The following is a 24049-nucleotide window of genomic DNA, read 5'->3' as shown; positions in this document are numbered from 1 at the left end:
TAAAGTAATAATATTGGGGATGGGAGAAGGTTTAGGTGTTTAATAGAGGACAGAAAAGTAAACAATGACAGGACAGCAAAAGAAAGAATACAACCCTACTGTCACCCTCCAAAAGTAACTTATTGCAAGTAATACCCATCTGTTGTTTCCAAACACTATTCAGTTTCAAGATTGACTCAGATGTGGCTCCCATGATTCTAAATATTGAACACTAACACCAGATAGGAAAACAAGAAAGCAGAGTGTTGCTACTCAGGACAACATAACATTTGCTCGCATTCTCACAAGACACGCTATTCCACTAGCTCCCATGTCTGTCTATATCTTTGCACACACCATGGGGCACTTGTCTCTGTACCTGTTGTCTGAAATCCGAGTTTGATTCTGTTTCAGACAGATAGCTTTACTTTTACCACCCACTTTGAATGCCACAGCTGAAAACATTCATATTATTCTATGGAAGTTTGAAGTTGTGTGTCCTTAAAATAACAAATAACCCCACCACAGTTCGTAAGCCAGGTACTCAGTCTGAATCCTCAGTCCAATGTGCTGACAAACTACTTGCAGAGACAATGCCACCTTATCCCACAGAAGTAGCACGATGTTGTGATGCAGACTGACCGAGAAAGACGCTTGGCAAGGGCCCGGTCCAGACAGTTCAAAGATATTCATATATCATCCAGATGTGTGGGAATAGATCATGGTGTCAGGGTTTGTGCTAAAGGAGGACTAGCATAAACTCAGCTCCATTTCACCAATGGTATATATAATAGGCATAATAATCAAGCATTTGCTTATTTTAAAAAATCTGAAATTGTGAGGTCTGCTAAAATTTTCTTTTTATGGAGCGCAGTTAAAGCATTTTTTTTTGCAGAATCCACTATTAACACTGCATGTTGTTGTTAACAGATTCATGCAAATGTCTTAAATGGCAGTCAGAAACCTTTTTATTGTTGCCAAATTGTTTGTGACCCCAACACTAAGCTATGAGGACCCTAGTCTGAAGCAATCCAGAAGTATTTCACTTTCATAAGCTTCCAAATGAGCTCCATGAAAAAACCATGCCTCTCGGAAAGAAAGAGAAAATGATCCTAGAGACAAAAACTGAAGGCCTGGTCGAAAGCTGGAGGCCAGGTACAGTGTTTTAACAGATTCTTTTACTGGCCGACAGAAAACATTTATTTACATCAGGCCTCTGAAGATGTGGAATGCTTCATTACATGCAACAACATAACCTTAACTGGTCAAGGTCAAAAAGTGTGATAGAAAATGAGGGGACACATGGAAGAATAATGGCAAAGAGCAGAAGGCTCATAAAAGCCTGTGGCATGGGTGACTTTAGTCTGTTGAGTTATTTTGCAGTGGCCTCAAATGCACTGAGAATAGCTAGCAGGAATAAAACCAAAGGGGAATCATTTCAGAGACTGCCTGGGACAGAGGAAAATACAAATGGAAGGGAGGAAAGCAGAGCTCATTGCCAGGAAATTGGTAAAGAAGGTGTAGGCAGACCCATGACTACGCAACTTTACGAACATATTTGGGGCTCATTCTTGGCTCCAACTGAACAGCTATGAGGATCTCAACATCTATGATGTGGCAAGTCAATCTTGAAACTGAATAGAGTTTGGAAACAACAGATGGGTGTTACTTGCAACAAGTTACTTTTGGGGGTGACTGTGAGAATGCAACAATGTTACTTTTGAAAAGTAATAAAATAAGTGGAAATATTTATATTGGCATTTGATTTGCTGCAGAATTTGATTCAGAAGGACAGTGTGTGTGTATGTGTGTGTGTGTGTGTATATATATATATATATATATATATATATATATATATATATAAAATTATCAGGGTTGTTGCATGTTTTCCGGTCTGCATGGCCATGTTCCAGAAGTATCCTTTCCTGACATTTCACCCACATCCACAAGCATGTGGCCAATTTCAACAAAAAGGAGAAAACCATGAAAATGAACAAAATCTGGCTACCAGTATTAAAAAAAACCTCCAAAATCAGAACAGTAAATAAGAAGCAACACTCTAAAAACAGAAGAATTCCAGACATGAATCAATCAGGGGCAGCTAATGACTCTGAACAAAGGATTTCCCCAGGCCAGGATGCGAGGCTGGGAAGGCCATTTAATGCTAACAAATGTGATTAATTACAACACTCACACTGGCATCCAACAGACAAGAGTTCTTCCCCCACCCAGGGACTTCTACAGATATATAAACCTTCCTTGCTTAGATTCTCCATACTTCACAACCTGTGAGGATGCCTGCCATAGATGTGGGTGAAACATCAGGAGAGAATACTTCTGGAACATGGCCATACAGCGTGGAAAATGCACAACAGCCCTGTGATTCTGTCCATGAAAGCCTTCGACAACTCAAAAAATAAAATAAAAAATAAAGCTGTTTCCAGAGAGGAAATACAAGAGCCATAATATGTAAGCTGCTTCTTATTCGCTACTATGCCTGCTACTTCTGAAACTCTCTTTTGGTCACTTGCCAAGTTGCCATTCCTTCTGCCCCTTAAATCTGGTGAGAAAAAAGGGTTTTGTGGAACTCAGAGGAGTCTGCCTATTTGCCCTCCTTCTACCAACAGGCAGAGAGCTTTGTCTTTGTGACAGCTTTTGGTTACAAGCTGCCAATACAGAAGAATCTTATAATTTTGTGGGGAATGATCTTATTATTTTGTAGGATGGCTACTCTCTTTTCTTTTCTTAGGCTAGATCTACATTGCCATGTAAACATTATATAGTCAGTGTAGATCCATATAATGCAGTTCAATGCATTCCAGAATTCCACAGGATGGATCCATGTGTATTTTGGGTAAATAGACTTAAAGTCACACAGTCCAGCAATTAAGAAGGAATGCTTTCTACAGCCCCTGAGTTTGGCAGTGAAGGAGGATTTCCTGTACAATACGAAATCCAGCACTCTTGATATGAAAAAAAAAGAGTCTAGTCAATGGTTTTCACCCTGGTTGGAAGGGGCTACTTAAAGATCGAGACATGTTTGCCACGGAAATGTGTGCTCTGGACTTGAGTTGTTGTTGTTTTCTTTTAGAAATATCCGGTAAAGGTAGGATCCAAGTGAGTATCACAGCCAGTAGGTAGATGGATTCATTCTCCCTGCCCCAATTCTGTTCTTTTGCAGAAAATCATTCCCCATAAAAATGCAAACAGTAATTTAAGGAAATTTTTAAGCAGGAAATTTTTGCAAGGGAAAGGGTCAAATTCCAGTTTTCATGTACTGCTAACCTGATCTAGAGTGACTATTCTGTGCTGCTACTTCTAAGTTAAAAGAAGTTCACGATTGAAAATCACAAAAGCTGATTTCAGCAGATTCCAAATCAAAACTAAAGGAATGTGGAGGATGGAAAACACTCATCAGTGCCACTAATTTCTATACTGATTCCTACATTTAAGTGTATACTGAAGAAGTGAAAATATCTCAAACATAGGCAGTTACAGAGAAAAAGACCATTTATCATTGATATCATTATTATCTATACCAGTGGGTCCCAGACCTTGGTCCTCCAGATGTTTTGGACTTCAGCTCTCAAACTCCTGACAATTGTTCAAGCTGGTTGGGATTACTGGGAGTTGAAGTTCCGAACACCTGGAGGACCAAAGATTGTGAACAACTACTCAACAACAACTGTTTGTGAGGTGTTTGTTTCCTATGTAAAAGTACACATTTAATTTTATCTCCTTTGTTTCTTCATTGAGTCATACACTTGGTTTGCTTTTCATCCCACCCTTCCATTCCACAAGACCACTTCTCAACAGGATGGCCCTTCAAGCTACAGGGATCTCTCTGAAACTGGGATGGAGAGCAAACACAAACCATTTTCAGTTTCAAGAGAATAAGGATGATGTTAGTTTGCTTTCATGGAGAGCAAGTCACACTAGACTTTATGGACAATCCAGTAGACAATTCTCAACTGTATGTGCTCATCACTTGGCAGAGGAAAGACATGCTTCTGGGATCCACATTTGACACTTCTACCAGGACACCCCACTTCCCTAATTACATATTTTGCCTTTCCCTTGCCACTTCCTATTCCCAAATGCAGCCATAAACTATGCTAATCCATTGCTTACACAATAAAACAAGGGAGCTAATAATAACCTTGCACATTTTCAAATGAACATATTTTCACACACAAACTCAGCTGGATGCCTGTGTCTCACCCTTACTAGATCTCCTGCCACTGGGTTGACAACTAGTGCTAGATCTTATCTGCAAGTGGGTCTTAGCTGGGCTTTTTTATATTCTTAGTAACTTCCCCTCCTTCACATGTTCTACTTAAATGGCATATGTCCATTCTTTACCTCCAGAAATAGTTCAAGAAGATGTCACTATCTCTGAATGTGATGCTTTCTAAATGCTTTTCAGTCACACTGCACTCTTTGTCAGGCTACTGTTCTGGAAAATCAGCACTTCAACAACAGTAAGGAAAATACCCAGTGCCGTTGACATGAGTTGTATTTTTCCATCTGTGGACTTTTAGTTTCATCTTGCTGAAGAGCTCTCAGTTAACTCAAAAACTTGCTTCAAGCACTTTCAATACTAAATGGGCCAAATGTACATAGACATGTATTAGACAAACATACATTTTTATCAAGTGATCTGCATTTCTCGACACGTCTGTCCAATCTGGTACTATAGTTTAGCTATATTCCTTATTTTTTAAAATCATCTCTCTTCATATCTATGTTGTTATTTCAGGGATAGACTCAACATTCCTGTTTTACAAACTTTTTCCAAAGTGGGAACCAGCTGATCTGCTGTATGTGAATTACTTCTGCCTCTTTTTTGCAAGCGAGTGAAGCCTCAGGCCTCACATGTGGAAATGCTTCCTCTTTCCATAATATTCAAGAAATATTTTGTTGAGGATTTCACATTTGCATGTTCACAATACAGACAGCTACCATATGCATGTGAATATATATATATATATATATATATATATATATATATATATATATATATATATATCTTATCTTGCTAAAAGCTTTGAATTTGCACAACAAGATAATAAAGAACTTTCTCCCTTTGTTCAGTTCATATTTAGAACCAAAAAGATTAGAGATGTAAAACTACTTGAAATGTTAAAGCCTATGGGGGGTGAGGAATATTTTTCTGGAAAAAATTGCAATATTTATCAAACCCAAATCTGTTCTACTGCATTAGCAACAAAATATTCCATTAATAATTTAGCATACAAAATTGAACTTTTGGCATATTTATAAGATTTAAAATATAAATGCCTTAATTATGTACAAGTAAAACTGTACCGTAAAGTGTGACTAAAGGAGTACCTAAGTTTTTGCCTCCCAAAAAGGTGGTGGTGGTGGAATTAGAAACCAAAAAATGAAAACAGAAATGACATTCCAATTTTTTTCAGTAAACAAAATTATATTTCTCAGTTTCTCTCTGAAGACTGGCCATTTGGACAAGAAAACTGTCACAGTCCCCTCCGGGGTGGAGAAAGCCGGGTAGAAATATCATAAATAAATAATAAACAGGCTTAGGGACAAGGCCAGTAGCATGATAGGATACAACCCTGAAAATATTGCACTTTTCAAGAGAATCTTATCAAAGAGTGAACACTGCTCCATGTTCTCTTTGTGAAAATGAGCAAACTAGTCAAATGTGAGTTAGGCAATGTTACTATTAGTTGTATCTGTAATTGGTTAAGCCACCAACCCCAAAGATTCCTTCTTCTTCTTCTTGGAGAGAAGTGACTAGTGGGGTGCCGCAGGGTTCAGTCAATCTTTATTAATGGCTTGGATGAAGGTTTAGAGGGCGTGCTTATCAAGTTTGCAGATGACACCAAATTAGAGGACAGAGAACCGGATCAGAATTCAAAATTATTATTTCTAGTTAAAAGCATTGCATAAGTATAAAATTGATAGAAATAGAGGGAACACAAGCAACCAAATAGTTTTTGACCAAAAACGGGCAACAGTGACCACATTGTCTGTAGCTTTCAACAACTCTTCCTCTGTCTTGTCTTCTGTACATGAGAATTCAAAATGACCTTAATAGATCAGAGAGCTGGGCCAAAACTAACAAAATGAATTTCAACAAGGACAAGTGTAAGATACTACACAGGCAGAAAAAATGAAATGCAAAGATACAAAATGGGTGATGCCTGGCTTGACAACATTTCATGTGAGAAAGATCTGTCTTTGTGGACAACAAGTTGAACATGAGACAACAGTGTAATGCAGCAGCTAAAAAAGCCAATGGGATTTTGGGCTGCATCAAAAGGAGTATAGTGTCTAGGGATTGAGGGAAGTCTTGGTGCCTTTGTATTTTGCTTTGGTTAGACCTGGAATACTGTGCCCAATTCTGGCCACCACAGTTCAAAAGAGATGCTGACAAGCTGGAAGGTGTCCAGAGGAGGGTAACTAAAACGATCAAAAGTCTGGAGACCATGCATCTTAAAGAACTGGGTATGTTTAGCCTGCAGAAGAGAAGGTCGAGATGAGATATGATAGCCATGTATAAATGTGTGAAAATGTGTCATAAGGAAAAGGGAGCAGGCTTGTTTTCTGCTGGCCTTGAAACTAGAACTAGGAGCAATGGGTTTAAATTACAGGAAAGGAGATTCCATCTGAACATTAGGAAGAACTTCCTGACTATATGAGTTGTTCAACAGTAGAACTCTCTGCCTCAGAGTGTGGTGGAACTTTTAAACAGAGGCTGGATGACCATCTGTCAGGGATACTTTGATAGTGCTTTTCCTGCATGGCAGGGGGTTGGTCTAGATAGCCCATGTGATCTCTTCCAACTCTGTTATTCTATGTTTCTATTAAATGCCTCTTGATTTAATTGTTTTAGTGTCATACAACAATTATTCTTGATTAATTATGTTTTGAGCAGTGGACTATGACTATGGAGACCATGGTTTAAATACCCACTCGGCCATGAAAACACACTAAATAATCTTGGGCAAATGACTCGACTTAAGGAGAAGGCAAAAGTAAACTCCTCTGAATAAAATTTTAGATTAAAGATACTACAGTGCAAAAACACCATCTTTCTGGGTGTCCTTGTACGGATGCTGAGGATACCTAAACCTGTCCAAATACAAATTGCCTGTTGTGTGTATAACACAGCAAGGGGGTTGATGGAAACATCTCCAAGGAGGTATCAACTGCATTTCATTTTCTGAGTCCTTCCAAGTCAGATTCAGAGAATTAGCAGTCTTAGGCGCTTGTCTTTCACAGATGGCATATGGCCTACACTGTAATCCATGGCATCCAAAGTCTTTGGGACTTTGAGATAAGATCTGGAGTTTTATAATGAGGAAGAATGGACTCTTTGTACCAAAATTTTGAGGCATTCAGGAAATATCAGGTTGAGCTATGAAGTTCCTGACTTATCTCCAACTGTTCTTCATTTTACACCCACAATGATCTTTCTGATGACACCATAAATGATTTTAAATACTGAGAACACAATATCAAATCTGAGAGATAACTCAGATTCAGTGAAAGAATTCCCCAATTTTCCCCACATTTATCTGCACTTCTCAAACTCTGCACATGTCATCTGTCTCCTCCAAAATTTCCATGTGGTTTCAGTACTTGACAGAAGAGGAAAGAGGAAGGCCAAGGAATGCAATTAAAAATCAACACCTGACCAGGAGAGATGCCCTACTGTCAGCTGCTTTTTATGTTATCAGAATTTCATTTCCCTCTCTGAGAGGGAAGTAAGCCCAAGAACATAGTTCAGGTATGTGACTGAGATCCAATTCATATTGGTTTCTGGCATATGCTTCCTTACTTTTAGCCTCTGTTTTCTTACAGTTGAAGAGGGTTTAAATTTGATTGCTCATAAGTAGAATATGGCAGTTTTTTCATTCCTTTGTGAACCCATGTGGAGAGATGCAAAAACAACCTGGCAGCCTATGTTGATGGCACACAACACTTTAACTTCAAACACGGACCTGCCATGGATTCAAAGGAACAAAAACAGCCACTGTGCGCTTGGCAATCATGCGAACTGCTTTGCTTCTTTGTCACTGCATTTAGAGGATCACAATGAAAAGGTAAAGACTCCCTATCAATAAATTAAATATCCCTTTTGCCTGACAAGCATCACACAATGCAAGTTCAATTTACACAGATTAGCTCAGCAGAAGATTTCCCTCTCTACCATCCACATATACCATATGGCTCTTCTGAATTTGTCTAGCAAATTATCTTTGCAGCAAGGCAGAAAAAAGAGATAAAGAGAGACTTTGTTGCTAAGCTGTTGCATTTTTATGCAGACAATCAGTCCCTGCCGGATTATTTATAGACCCAAGCCTAAACACACAAGCCAAGATTTTGAATGTGGACTCATCATAAACCACTACATTAACTCAAATCCAGAAGCAGGTTCAACAAGAGGCCAGTATTCTTCAGTCCTTCAGAACCCAGCCAGGGACACCTTCATTTTCCTATTAGAGCAATACATCTCCTTACCTTCTACTGGTGAGGTCTTTAATCTCTTGCACAAACTATGCACTCCCCCATAGTTGTCATTTATTCGGTTCACTGCCTCTCCACTGCGAACCTCCATGAGACTCCGGAGGTCCATAACGGAGCAGCCAAATTCCCCCTCATGGCTGCCCTCAGTAACAGAGTTCCCAGGATGGTGATCTGCAGAGTTGTTTGTCATCTTGGCAAAACGAGGAGCAGGTTTCTCGAGCAAACAACACAGTGCTGGGTGCTACTGTTTCAGCCCTGTCTCTCTTTCCTATACAAAACAGGAGCTGGCAATGCAAACTTTGTGTTCCACATAGAAAGCAGTTCACTTCTGTGGCCTGGAGAGCATCAGAAGCAACATCAACCGAGATTAGGATGAAGAAGATTGTGTCTCAGACTGCTGGGCTGAAGTTGTGGATGGAGAACGAGTGCTTCTTTCTTTGCAGCTCTCCTGGTGAGGCTGGTGAAACTAACCAAGCCCAACTTCTTCAGATGGAGGTATAAACAGGATGCACATGTTATTGTAGAAGCAACCTTAGCAACAGGCAGTGTGCAGCTCCCAGAGAAAGAGATGGGTTCCCTGGATACCGTCTTCAACCAAAACTGTAAGACAAGGATTGGAAACAAAAATAATAGTTAATAAGAGACCAACGGGACCAGATAATATGCACATGGGTACAATGGATGTAGCAGCAATTCAATACAAAGAAGGAAACTGCTGGGGAAGCATTAATGGGTGAAGAATAAGCCACTGGGAAATTGTGGCTTCCAATGGACAGTTCGGAAATGTGCAGTGGTGTAGTAGAGCCAGGGCACACAACACTGAAGGCCTGCCATTCTGTGATTAGTCAGGCTACTACCCTTGCACCCTTCTTTAGCTGCAATCTTTGAAATAACTATAAGAAGTATAAGCTTTGTCAGCAGCAGTGTGCTGTTTGGTTACCTTACCGCTATAGTAAAGAAAAGTACTGAGGCTTTATTTTGAGTGGGCAAGATCGGTTTCATTTCCAAAAGTCACGTTCTGGATGGAGGTAAAAAATATATATACAAGCATATGAATCTTTTACTATCACATTGAGAGCATTGTTATTAGATCTTGGAATATGAAGCCCTATAGATGTATTTATTAAAATATTCATTCATTGTGTTTCAGCTTTCAAGAGTCCTCAGGACAATACACAAAAAACAAGGAGAGATTAGAACATAAATAAAAAGAATATTTTAAACATGTTTTAAAGCACCCATAATTAAAACAACAATCTCCCATTTTGGGGACCAAAGGGCCCACAAAACAGAAGTTAAGTAAAGATTGGATGGACATTTTGAGGAATATTTTAGTTGTGTGTTTTTGCATGGTAGGGTTGAGCAGACAGGTCTTGTGGTCCCTTCCAATTCTATGAGTCTATGACAACGCTGTAGTCTTGGCAGCTATGAATGGAACTGGTCTGAGTTCACTTTGGAAAGAGTTCAACAATCAAGCTACTGCTTCTGAACTAGCCATTTGGCTATTATTTGTCTACCTAGCCTCTCAGGTTGGGGACATGCAACAGAGTTTCCAATGATGATCTCAATTTTCATGGACGTCTATACAGAAGGGATATCCTGACCCTAATCCAATTATGATTTTGTATAATAAATCCAGCAGTTTGAATTAAGCCTTTAGCCACTATAGTTGATACTAGTCGTACATGGTTTAAAAAGAACATACCAGATATAAATCTATCACTCATATTTTACACCAGATGTAGCTTTCAAACACTTTTCAAGGGAAATTCCACATACACACACTGCAGCATTCTAATTCCAATTTCTATATAGACTGGATATCATAGCAATGAGTTTTCATCATTTTCTGCATTGATCAGGGATAATGGGAGATGCAATTTACCACCATCTGGATGGCCACCTGTTCTACACAAACCTCTTACATGACTTCAAGTGGCCCCATCATGAATGTACAACATTGAGGTTAAAGAGAAATTCTTTAATCTTCTTGACAATGTGGTAGGTCGCCTTGCCTTGCCCAGGATTTTCCAGCTTTTTCAAGGAGTGGAAAGGAACATACTTTTAAAAAGACTATATATCAAATGGGCTCTGAGAATTTTTTGAAACCAGTGTGCAAAACTGACTGACACCAGATTTCTTCCTGTGTTTGAAATTGCGGGAAAAGAGTGGGACTGGAATTATCTACAGAGAAGCTGCAGTCAGGGAGTTGTGGCCAGAGGGATCCTATTTGGAATACTATACCTTAGTGCTCTTAAAATCAAGACTTTTGCTTTAAAAAAGAAAAAAGAGCCCTGTTGGAGTCAAGTCATTTGAAGATAGAGTGAACACTGATTTGTTTCCGACTAAATTGAATGATTTTTATTCTACACATTTTCCCTGAAAATTCTGTAAATGAGAACTTTGTCCTAGTATAGCATTGCACGCATCTACTTAACTCTGGATTGCCACTGTATTGGCATGCATTCTCTCTCTCTCTACCCTACTCACATGATCTTTTTCACACATAAATGTAATTCTAGGATGTTTCCACCTTTGATGATTGCTCTAGTTTACCACATACGATGAACTAGTATCCAGCTTCAAGTTCTTCTCATGAACTTAGCACTACATGTGTCATAAAAAGATGTACATGCATCTGATCCTTTATTCTATTGTTATGTTTCCATGGCTCTAAGGTGAACCAGCAGGTTTCATTGGCAATATTTGATCAGAGAGGGGTTGCCATTCCCATTCTCTGAGGCTGGAAGACTGTGACTTGAGTAAAGCCAATGGGTTTCCATGGCTGAGTATTTTCAAGCCCTGTTCCCCCTGAATCCTAGTTTAATACTCAAAAACACTAAACCACATTGTCTTTCTGATCTATTACTAGCCAAGGCTACATTATTAATGGTGTAACTAGAGGTCTCATATTGATGCTGGTCCACATGTTTCTTGTAGTACGATGCTGTTAAGAAAGAAATGCTTCTGAGGAAAAAGAGCAGTAGATATTTTTTCATCTATTATTCCTAAGGGCTGTTGATGTCTATCACCTAATCTGACCACCATTTTCCATCTGTTGTGCAGATGAAGAGGCAGGTAGTATACTGTGGCCATTGCTCAAGAGGGCCTTGCCATTAATCAAACACTCAGGTTAGGACTAATAGGAACCCCACGCACCTTCCCATTGAGCAGAGCTATATATCCCACAATCTATGCATGGGTTGTATAACACCCTCGCACATCTCCCCATAACTAGCTGAATGGGACAATGACTCAGGTAAGTTCACAGCAGACACTGAGTTCACTGTTAAGGAAGTAACCACCACTTTTATCTTTATCACAGGAGGTAAGAGTTATTGAGCATTGAACTACGAATCTGAAGATCAGGGTTTGAATAAATCCTGCAAACCCCCCCCCCCCCCCCCCCAAGTGATAGGTTCACATTAGGGTCACCACACTAAAAAATCATTGGAAAGCACACAACAGCAACATTTAAATCTGGTATGCTAGAGGAAGTGGACACTGTAGGCTTGTGTTTTCAAATTACTAAGTTTGCTCACTTCACAAATCATACTCTGATCAATTTATGTGCCTTACTTCTTACTTTACTTGCTTTGGGGCTTTGTTCTGAGTAGACATTCATGGCAGAGAGTTCAGCTTCGTATGCTTGGGATGAAAGGGCCAGAGGACTGAGATTTACACATGCCTGTATACATGCCTCCATGCACACATGTGTGCCTTCTGTTTCAACCCCAATATAACTCAGATGCAATGTTGGGACCTAAAACAACTGTGTACCTGTAGACAGCCTCACAATACCAAGATTTTGCTCAATAAATATGTGTTAGAAAGATAAGTAAAATTTACAAAATGGCACCCTTCTTTGATTTTTTTAACCAACATAATGATATCAAGAAGAGGCTACGTACCACATGTAAAGAGAGAACCAAAATGACAATTTCTGAAGCTGTTTAAAGAAAGTATCCTGTTATCTAGTAAGAGCCAGAATAGTATTCACTATTTTGGACTAGACACAAGAACATAACATACGCTAATAAGCGGTTTCAACCACATACCAGACCACCCTGCATTGGCAAATGACAATCTGTGTGAAGGAAATCACCAGTTATGGAAGGCTAGAAAAAGGAAAACTGTAACAGATGGATGCTGGAGGAATTTGGGGGGGGGGGAATAAGGAAATGTTCAAAGGACAAACTGTTATGCTCCCTAATCACATCCTTCCCAGACTTGATAATAACAGGGCAAGTTGTGCTTCTGTCTTTCACCCAGAATCCCTGGTTTTGCAATGAATGAATTAAGAGTTACAGTCTTGAGTCAAGAAGCATAAGGATGTATGGCAAGGATGCACATTTAACTCAGATTCCCCCCTTCCCCAGTACCACCAGAAGTGGATTGGTCTAGAAACAGAATGAATATTGTGCCGCCTTCCAGGTGTCGTTGCATCACAGTCCCCAGTAACATCAAACAGCATAGCCAATTGTGAGGAATGCTAGGAGTTGCAGTTAAGCAACATCTAAAGTAGTGGTTCTCAGCCTGGGGTCCCCAGATGTTTTTAGCCTTCAACTACCAGAAATCCTAACAGATGGTAAACTGGCTGGGATTTCTGGAAGTTGTAGGCCAAAAACATCTGGGGACCCCAGGTTGAGAACCACTGATCTAGAGGGACACACACATTTCCATTCTTGCTCCAAAGCTTGGAAAATGTATTTTAGATTACACAACTTTTACTTCCAATTTTACTCACCAAGTGATTTTCTCTTCTTTCTAAAAGAATATGTCATAAATTTATGTGCAGTAAATTTAGTTTTGGTGTGTGTGTGTGTGTGTGTGTGTGTAACGCTCCAGAAGTTTCAGAATCCATCTTCAGAAATCTCATACCACTGGGGACACTGGCTGGAGCTTCTAAATCTCATATTTTAGTCCATTTAATTCTTCAAGCTAGTGTGATGTAGGATTTAATGTTGGATTAAGACAGATATCTGAAGTTCAAAGCCTCACTCAGCTAAGAACCTTACAGGTTGACCTGGTCCAGTCATTTTCAGTGCAACCTCAAAAGGTTCTTGTCAAGATAAAATGCAAGAAGTGATGGGACTGGAATTATGAAGGCCTCTTGAAGTTTCTGACTGGCATTGTGGCTTCCAATTTAAACAAGATTCAGCATACGATAAAACTGCTTATTCAGATGGCTTATTTCACATGTAGAATTGATCTGCCAGGTATGCATTTTACCAAATTTCCAAGCAGCCAATAGGGCATTTTTACATCAAATATATAAGACACAACAAGACAACTACAACAATATTCTGCCCTAGGATAAAGGTGATGGCATTTCAAGTTGCACACCTTCAGTCAACTTTGATTTATGGCAATCCTATCACGGGATCTTGAAAAGGTTTGTTTAAAAGAGACTTGCCACTGCCTTCCTCTAAAGCTGAGAGTGTGTGGATTATCCAAGGTTACCCAATGGGCTTCCATGGCTGTGTGGAAATATGCATTCTGGTATTTCAGAACATTTGTTCATCTTGTAATCCACCAGACCACACTGGCTCATAACCAAAAATACCAAAGGAAAAACAAGAACAAAAACAATTGAAAATGGTCAGATATTTACTTCTGGTTCTCAAAGCAGATTTTATATTAGTGAGTATGTATACTACTTATCTATAAGGAGAATTTAAGAGCGGAGGCTCCTGGAAAATGCATTTCACCATTTTTGGCCAGAAAAAGGGCAGTCCAGTGAGTCTGGAGGAAATAAGGGATATAGAGGCTGCAATTTAAGCCTTGCTTCTGTAGAAGATAAGTGCTCATATTAAATGCAATGTCATGTGGAATACCATATAAGTAAACATTATCTTGCTGGTTATCCTGTTAAATTTGGGTCTCAGCTACTCGGAAGAGAGACTCCAGTAGATACAGTTAAGATAAGAAAAGAGAAGGGATAAGAGGCAACATAGTTTTGATACCGAAAGAAAAATGTCAGCAAGTCCCATAGCTTCAGATATTGAAGACATATTTTTTTTTTTGGGGGGGGGGGGGTATCACATCAGTAATTCCAAGCAAGAGGTAAATCATTGTCTTTTACTCCTGCAAGTGCTTGTGCCTTAAACAGTCACTTGAGCAGTGTACATTCAACTGGTGAAAGTCCATGGAAATGCTGCAATGGAAAAACTTCACCCACTAATTTTCTGTCTGATAGTGTGCAATGAATGATCCATGATTAAAGGAAGTAGCCATCAGATAGAATGCAACTTCACCAAGTATACTGCACCTTTCATGTGAGACAGTGAAAGATTTTACTATAAACATGATATTTGGGAATTCACAGACATAGGGGAAAATCAATTCAGCAAGCTGCGACTTCTGAAGAGAGCTTAATATGATAGCTCAGTTCAGTTGCTTGTCACAGACCACACTCCAGTTCCTGTCATTCTCTCCAAAAAGGATCACTAATTAGGAGACCACTAATTATTTCCTACTCAATACTGCTAAATTGAAATGGCCATCTTTGAAAAGGAAACTGGTGCCTTATACACTACAGCAGTATGATTTCACTTTAACTGTCATGGCTGGATCCTATGGAAGCATCTGGTTTGTAGTTTGGTGAGGCACTAGAGCTTACTGGCAGAGAGACCTGAATATCCCTTTCTTATCTGCAAATTTTGGGATTCCATAGGATCCAGCCATAGCAGTAAAAGTGGACTCAGAGTGCAATACTTTTATAGTGTGAAAAAAATCCCTGGACCAGATAGATCCTTCCGTGTGCAGTTGAAGGAGAATAAGGAGTGGAAAGTGTAGCAGAGTCGCTTCAGGAAAGACAGCAAAAGCCCTTGGGACTGATTCTTGGTAAAGGTAGACTCCTACAACACCTTGGAGTAAGTGATGCATGTTTATTTGTCCATCTCATTCACTGTCCACAAATTATGCACCAAGAAGCACAGGTAGCAATTGTTCATCTATGTTTAAATGCATTAAATCTTCCTATGGTAGGAGACACAGGAGGTAGCTCCAATTAAACCAACCCCTGCTGTTTAATAATGTGTTGGGGAGGGGCAGTGGGAGATTATTTTTTGCTATTTTTCTGATGCTTTAATAGCAAATAACAACTTCTGAAAAGAGCTGAGAGGTTAAGAAAAAAGGCAGCTAATTAATATTGTGATGGCGGAGTCCATAATTACCCCTGGAGGAGGCTGCAGGGCACCTATCATTATCTTCCCGTGCCAAACAGTAAGATTCCTTTCCTTCTCAGTACTAGAGCTCCAGGGATGTGTTGCCACAGGTTGTGAGCAGGGAGATTAAAAACAAAATCTGATTAGTGGATGAAAAACTTCCCTGTTTCCTCTTCTTTTCTTTTAAACAAAAACTCTCTAACTTCTGAACTGATGTTCAAGGATAAGTCATGGGCAAGGCAAGTTAAGAGTGAGTAGAAAAAGGAAGATTGCATAACAATGTTCGGAGCCAACTACAATCCACTGCGAGGAGCCAGAGCTCAAAAAAGTTACTTTTTGACTAAAATATTACCCTCACACCTATCCTGACTGGATGATTCTGGGATTTGTAGTCCAAAGCATAACATTTCCAGACTGGGTACCTATTGCATACAACACGGAAATCAGAGAAATTTCAATTGTTTCCCTAAGCATTGCAATTTCCACATAATTTGGCTTCTACCCTCACAGTTTTCTGGTTCAAAGAGCCCTGCTCTGAGATACAATAATGCATCCCCAAACAGCACTTGTTCTGATCTAATTTAGGTCCTCAAAGGGCACTGAGCACTTAAGTGTCTGCTTCTTAGAATATGAGCTCATTAAAAGAGAAAAATAATGGGACATTGTGTACATGGAACTGGAGAGATCAGTGGCTCCCCTTATTCTAAAGGTTTGGGGTTTAATTATTCTATAAAAGGCAGAATTTATGATGCATTTCTAGACTTTGAAAATAAGAAGCAATAGGCTATCACTGGATTTGTAAGTTTTAAAGATTCTAAAAGCTTAATTTTATATCAGAGAGAGTCACTGCAATTTCTCTCATAAAAATTCTCATGTAATGTCATAAAGGTTATAAATAGGAGCTCAAAACTCAGGTTTGGATCAACCAGATGTATATACAAGGTTATTCAACACACAATTATGCACAGAATCCATTAACTCAGGAAATTTAAATCCCAAAGAATCTTGGCAGGAGTATAAATTATTTATTGCAAGCTTACTCCTTTTTTTCTTCAAGGGGCTTATTTATGCATGGCCCTAGTTCCCATAATTTTAACTTATCCTATAAGACAGGTTGTGATGAAGAGTGAAAACCAGTCTCAAGATCCTGAATTGAGTTCTAGATGGAGAGATGATGCATCTTTGAGATATTCCTCTACAATCTTCTAGCACCATGGTTCTCAACCTGTGGTCCACATATGCTTTTGGCCTGCAACCCCCAGAAATCCCAGCCAGTTTACCAGCTGTTAGGATTTCTGGGAGTTGAAGGCCAAAAAACATCTGGGGACCCCAGGTTGAGAACCACTGTTTTAGCAAGTGCTTCTACATTAATCCTCCTCAACAAAGTGGTTTCTCAGTATTTTTGGTGATAGTTTCCACATTCCCCCACCATCAGAAATACTTTCTGAGAATGATGGGTGCTGTAAACCAAATTTTTTGAGGGTACATAATTGAGAAAGCCTATCTTGCTCACCATTGCAAAATATCTCCTGCATAATTACAAAAGCTGGTTATGATTTATAAGGCAGAAATCCAGGCTATATAAAATCATAATATTAATGATGATGATGATGATGATGACTTTGCATGGCTCAGGTTTAAACTTTGTTAAGTTTGGAAAGGTGAAATCTTGAAACGCACCTCCCCAACATACACTGCTGAAACCTCTCCATCTGTTCATCCAATTTCTCTTCATTTCTCCTAAGCCCCCTTCAATTTCATCAGAGAATGCAACCAAAGCCTCTCCCCAACAAGCATACTCACCCACTCATATCAAACACATTTCTCCTTACAATTTCTGAGTTTACCCAAGTGAGAAACAAAAAAAGCGGGGGGAGGGGGGAGAGAATAAGAGAAGAATGAGCTAACACATGACTAAGGGAGTGTGGAGGAGAGGGAGAAGAGGAGGAGAGCAGCTGATGAAAAATGATGGCTGATGCAGTGCTGCAGACGAACCTGTCCAGAATAATAAACGGCTGCATTACACCTCTGTCCTGCCAGGTGGAGATCATGCATTCTCTGGAAGAGGGGAAGCCCTCGCCTAGCAACGGGTGCCGGACAGGAAGAGGCAGGCAGTACTGCCAATGAAAGCACCTCCTGGCCATCACTTTTCAGTCAACAGACAGCAATAAAGGGCTGATCTTGAGGATGAAATTTGAGACTTATCCAATTTTGCATTTGACTAAAACAGCAAAGCACATAATGGAAAGGAAATCAACAGCCATTCTAGAACATAAGAATTTCTGTCTACACGTCCTCAAAGGCCTGTCTGAGAAGAGAATACACATTTGGGGGGGGGGGGGGGTAATGTGAATTTAAAGGTTAAGGTAGAAGTTATTGTTTTTATAGCATCACCTATTACCAAAGTAAACAGTTTTTGTGAATTTTGTGATTTGGGAGTTGTAGTTGCTGGGATTTCTAGTTCACCTACAATCAAAGAGCATTCTGAATTCCACCAATGATGGAATTGAACCAAACTTGGAACTCCCATGGACAACAGAAAATACCGAAAGAGTTTGGTAGGCATTGACCTTAGGCTTTGGAATTGAAGTTAACCTACATCCAGAGAGCACTGATGCGTTTGGGCCAAACTTGGCACAAATACTCAATATGCCCAAATGTGAACACTGATGGAGTTAGCATGATTAGCTAGCAAAGGACACTCTTTCTCATGAATGAAAGTGATTAGAAAAGACTCAACCTCTCAGAGATGAAAGAGTGAAAATCACAGATGGATATTATTAACTGTGACATCCATAGGAAGTATGCAGGGAACTTTGCCCGGGTTTTCTCAGTGGCACACTTCACTGTTGTTTGCTTGCCCAGTCCAAGAACAGTAAGACTCCTACATCCTTCCTTCTTTCATCAGCATTTAAGTCTGACATCTCTGTTCTCCATTCTCTCTCCTGTTTTTCATTCCAGAAACAAGCAAAAGCTGAGATTTGGCAGCTGTTTATCAAAACTGGTTCTTCTTATCCTGTTTCCAATTGTAAGAGTGTATATTTCAGAGGACTTGAAAGAAGACCCTTCTCATTCCTCAATACATACAAATTCAAAACCTGATCAAAAGCTGCCATTTGAGAACACAAGAGCCAATGGAATATAAGGCCCCTTACACGCTGCCCTATATCCCTGGATCTGCTTCCAGAGTATCTGCTTTAAACTGGATTTTATGAGTCCCCATTGCCAGATAACCTGGGATAAACAGATAATCTGGGATCAGATTCTGAGATATAGGGCCAGTGTGGAAGGGCCCTAAGATGAGACAAGGAGATCCTGTGACTTCATTAGTGTGTCCCGATCCTCTCAAATATAAGAGGTGTTTTCCTCTGGCCATCCCAACTGTAAAGTATATGTGCCTATCTTTCCTACCTCCAGCTCTAGCCAGAGCAAAGAAGGTTCCAGATGTGAAGAGGAAATATTTTGCTACACCACTGTTTCAAACATCTCTATAGCGGTGGGAAAGGATGAACATAGGCTTTGAGAGACTGTTAAAGACTATTTGGATCTAGTTGCAATAGTTTCTGACCAAGGTAGTTGACACATCAAGCCAGACCAATAGCTGTGACAACCTTGTCATTCACTCATCCTTAAGACAAGGCTGAGAGATTCTGTTCCAACACTCAAACATTTCCTCACCACCACTTTCCTTCACCCAAGCATACACATACACACAAACACTTCATACTTAAAGCTTCAGATATTTTTCTCCTATAAGCCTGTGACATCTAACTATTATTGATGTTGTAACTGTTGCTATGGAAAGCTAAGTGCACAGCTTCAGTAAATAGGATATTTATTGTGTTGTTTAAACATTTGCCAAGTACCAGGAATTGTTAGGAGAATATTTTCTTGGGAAACAGTAAAAAGGCAGGCACGGGAAACTCCTGAGAAAAGACATTATAATGCATTGGAAGCATTGAACTTTTCCTTATTGGAAGCATTGAACTTTCTTCTTGACTATCTATATATATAAAAGAGTGATGGCATCAGGGCAGCGGACAAAACAACAAAACTACAGGCCCCCCAACATCGAAATTTGACAACACAACCCATCATCCACGGCTCTAGGTTGATACAAAAAAAAAGAAAAGAAAAATAAAGTCCTAATTAGAGGGAAAGGAATAATTGTTTTTATCCAATTGCTGCCAGTTAGAGGGCTAAGCTCCACCCACTTGGTCTCCTAGCAACCTACTCAGTCCAGGGGACAGGCACAGTTAGGCCTCAGGCCTCTTCCACACTGCCTATAAGATACAGATTATCTGATTTTAACTGGATTATATGGCAGCGTAGACTCAAGGCCCTTCCACACAGCTATATTACCTATTTAGAATCTTATATTATCTGCTTTGAACTGGATTATCTTTAGTCCACACTGCCAGATAATTCACTTCAGAGTGCATTTTATACAGCTGTGTAGAAGGGGCAGTTCTAGGCAGATAATATAAGATTACAAATATACAGTAGAGTCTCACTAACCCAACATAAACAGTGTCCTCTATCCTCACCACTTTCACAGTACACAAACAACCAAATGCATACTAAACATAAAGACAACCATACAACAGACATTCAATACCACCACTACCTCAACAATTTCTCACCAACACCACCAGACAACGCCACAGCAACACGGGCACAGCTAGTATTCTATAAAGTTGCCATAGGTTTGTGAGTAGATATTGCATGTTCTGAATTTACCCCTTGAATTATACTGCTTTTTCTTTTCCTAAGATGCCTTGAGGTTACTCCAGGTGAAATCTGAGTCTAACAGATATCTTTACAAAGCATCATTTGAATGTCTGCAGATTCTTAAGATACCATGCAGACAACATGACTTTAATAGCACATCTGTTCCCCACCTCGCCGTGTACACACACATGCCATGTGGTAACAGATTGCTATCAGTTACTAGTAAAGAGACATGGAGTTTCAAACGCATAAACACATCATTATTTCTTTTTAGGTTAGCTTCATAAAAAAGTATCATAATATAGTACAATCCCTGTATCAATGGGATCAGTACCCACAGGTTCATATATCTACATTTTTTTTAAAATGTCCTGTCTAGAAATTTCCTAGCTCCTCCAGGGTGACTCTATGGTATGCGTTCACCAGATGTAGTTCATTCAATAGGGTTTGCTATTATCCATAGTTTCATGTATCCATACAAAGTCCTGGAATGCATCCCCTGCATATACAGGGGTCATACTGTATTGGGTTTTCTTTGTAATTTATTAAAGGAATTAATTTCCTATCTTTCTGTCACCATGCAACTCCAAAGTATCTTACAAAATATGTTTAAACAAAATATAAATAAAACTAACATCTAGCTAAACACCATAAAACAGTCAAGTAAAACAATAACTGGAAATAATGAAAATACATTCAAAAATATATACAATGTTTTAAAAATACAGCTCACTGCATTAAAAACAATCCTTTCCCAATCAGTCAAAAGCTGAATATGTTTAAATAAAAAGGTCATGGCCTGTTGTCCAAAAAGCAACAGAGTAGGTGCTAACCAAATCTCCCTCGGAAGAAAGGTCCACAGGTGAGTGGCACCCACAGAAAAGATTTTCTCCTGTTCTCAATAGAAGAGGCCATGAGGAAGGTGGGAGCAAGATAATAAGGACTAGGCTTACATAGGAAGATACAGCCTTTCAGAAAGTCTGAATGTAAGCTATACAGGGCCTTACAGGTCCAATGTTGTTTCTGAGTTGTGTCTGGAGACAAACTGGTAGCCAGGGAAACTGTTTCACCAAGTGTCTTATATGGCCAATATACCCACAAATGTTAGTTATGAGAAGATTTATCTTACACATATCATAAAATACTTCTATCTACAGTCACTAAACCCTCAAGGGAGAGTTTTTCCAAGTCCATTTCCAAGGACTGCATGTGAAAACTTAGCAATGTTTTTAATTTGCTACTGGCAAAGGAGAAGGGTGGGCAAGTTGTCTATGAAGTTCATATGAATGTCATATGCTCTAAGAGTGCTTCATAGAGAAACCACTTGAGGAAATCACTAAAGAAACCAAAAATCTCCTCCATTCAACAATGGCACTTTGAAGTCTAATACTAAATTTCTTGTTGCATAAGCTTTCATGAAATGGTATATATCCGATCCACCTGAAAAAAAGAATGATCTAATCCCCAAAAGATTATGCCGTAATGCATTTCTCAGTTTTACATTGACATCCACTGCTTTGTTGTTTTGCTGCCATTACAAGAAACTAACATGGTTACCTTTCTGGAAATTGCAACAGTAGAAAGCTCCCTCTTTAAGTGATACTTTATCTGTACAGTAATTCATAATAAGTCAGAATATGAAATAATACCAACAAGGTGGAAAACCAAATTTAACTCAAACAATACAGAATCAAATTAGACTCTAGTATGGATGAGTAGTGCTTCTGGATTTACAGACATATAAACCAGATAAACAGGGTACCAAAATGTAGACAGATAAGCTTTTGGGTGAGCAACCAGTTCCAACAAGCACATAGCTGTTTGCCAGATGACTAGTCTTCCCAACTTTTTACTCTATCCAAGGGATCCCTTTTGAATACTTGCACACATGCCATTGTTATGTTGCAATATAGGAGGCTGAATTTGCAGCTCTTGAATTAAATCCCTCGAAACTCAACTGTTACAGACAGCTGCCTCTGACCAAACCTTTTCCTTGCTAACAGAGGTAAAAAAAATAGTAAAATGGAACAGTTCCAGCCAGTACAAGTCAGTAGCTGATATGATTTCACAGGGAGATCGTTTCAAGAAACCCTAAACTCTGGAAAATAAATTGTGTTTTTTAAAGAGCAAAGCAAATGAAATTTTTTCCTGACATGGTGTTTTTTTAAAGTCTTGGATAATGATACTTTCCATTCCAGTGCAAATCATTGTGTTTTATACAGAGTGATTACAAGGCTCCCATCACACCTTTTAATTAGCACTCAGCACTAGGGCATATTTGAGTGCCAAACAAAGTTGACTCACCTCTGCAGAAGTTATTTTGTCAGAGAGGGAAAAGAGAGGGAGAAAGAGAATCCAAAACCAAGTACGAAAGATATGGCAATGGGAGGGAGAGCAGGGTGAGGAGATGCGTTAAGTGCTACCTCCGGGGGTTATTTCTGGATATGAGAATACCAAGTGAAGACAGCAGTGTCGACTCCACTGTGACTGAAATTGGCACCCAGTTCTCACCCTCTCCTTGCCTACAACCATGACTAGGTTAAGAAGAGTTTCACATCTGATATCCATGTAGACACTGCAAAGGATTATGTCATGTGTTTCAAAGGTTTTTTAGCTCAGGCTTTATTTTCCCAAAAAGAAATCTCATAAGATCAGTTAGGATGGATAGATATTTATTTCCTCAGCAGCAGCATCACAAGATCAGCACTATCATGCTAATTTGGGCTACACCACCCTCTCTCCCAAAATTGGTTCTTATAGGACAGCTCTGCCTACATGAGAGAAACATTCATAGGAATGGATTTTCACCCACTGTGTTATCTAACTGCCTTTGCAATTTCAACATTCCCTAAAAATAAAATTAATTAATTAAAACCAGAGCAGCATTAGGGAGCCTCCTGACTTTCTTCTTCTTTTTCTTCTTCTTGCAAACCCTGTGATTTGAAGAACTGTGTCAGTGTGGCTTTAGCATATTAAAATGCATGTTAATTTCATGTCTGTTTCACTCTAGAGACTCATTGTCCAAGCCTGTCTCAGGAACGAAACTGACATGAATAATGATGATGACATGAAACTGGCATTCGTCTAATTATTTTAAAACAACACTGACAGTGTTACAACGTTTGTAGGATAAATTCTAACACTGGAGGCAGGCTCCCAGCTGTGAACTACCAGCTCTGACAACTAAAGCACTACTTGATATATGGCATAATTATCCTGTGGAATTCATGGCCACAGGATGTAGTGACAGTCAATAGTTAAATGCTTTAAATATGTAAAATAGAGATAACTTAAGAGATACTAACCATGATAAGGAGAAGCATAACATCCACGTTCCAAGATACTATACTTCTGAGAATCAGGCGCAGGGACGAGTTATAGCTCATTGGTATAGAGCATGCTTTGCATAGAAGATACCAACCTGATTTCTAGTATTTCCAGGTAGATCTGAAAAGATTGCTTTCTGAAACCCTGCGCTATTACTGCCAATCAACATTGACAACACTGAACCAAATGGACCAATTGTTGGATCCAATGTATGCATTGTGACATCATCATGTGAATTCCCCATCTACCTGGCCATCACTAAGAAAAAAACTGCTGGGCCCTGATAGTTCTTCCCTCCTTTCTCCCCTTCTCAAACTTCCTTCGTT

The 24049-nt window shown here is 39.4% G+C and overlaps 1 protein-coding gene across 6 annotated transcripts in view; it reads right to left on the bottom strand.

The window, feature by feature from the left end:
• atp2b4 (ATPase plasma membrane Ca2+ transporting 4) overlaps nt 1–24049 on the bottom strand; it is a 207218-nt gene that overhangs the window by 106934 nt on the left and 76235 nt on the right. For all 6 annotated transcript variants that reach the window (XM_062978509.1, XM_008109671.3, XM_008109670.3 and 3 more), the window contains exon 2: nt 8491–9096. In XM_062978509.1, coding sequence (XP_062834579.1) covers nt 8491–8686 — 196 coding nt within the window. In that variant the 5' untranslated portion in view covers nt 8687–9096. The remainder of the gene's footprint in view (nt 1–8490; nt 9097–24049) is intronic.

Source organism: Anolis carolinensis, chromosome 4, assembly GCF_035594765.1.
Source record: "Anolis carolinensis isolate JA03-04 chromosome 4, rAnoCar3.1.pri, whole genome shotgun sequence".
NCBI lineage: Eukaryota > Metazoa > Chordata > Lepidosauria > Squamata > Dactyloidae > Anolis > Anolis carolinensis.
The sequence above is the reverse complement of the archived record's forward strand: the minus strand, read 5'-3'. Positions and strand labels throughout refer to the sequence as shown.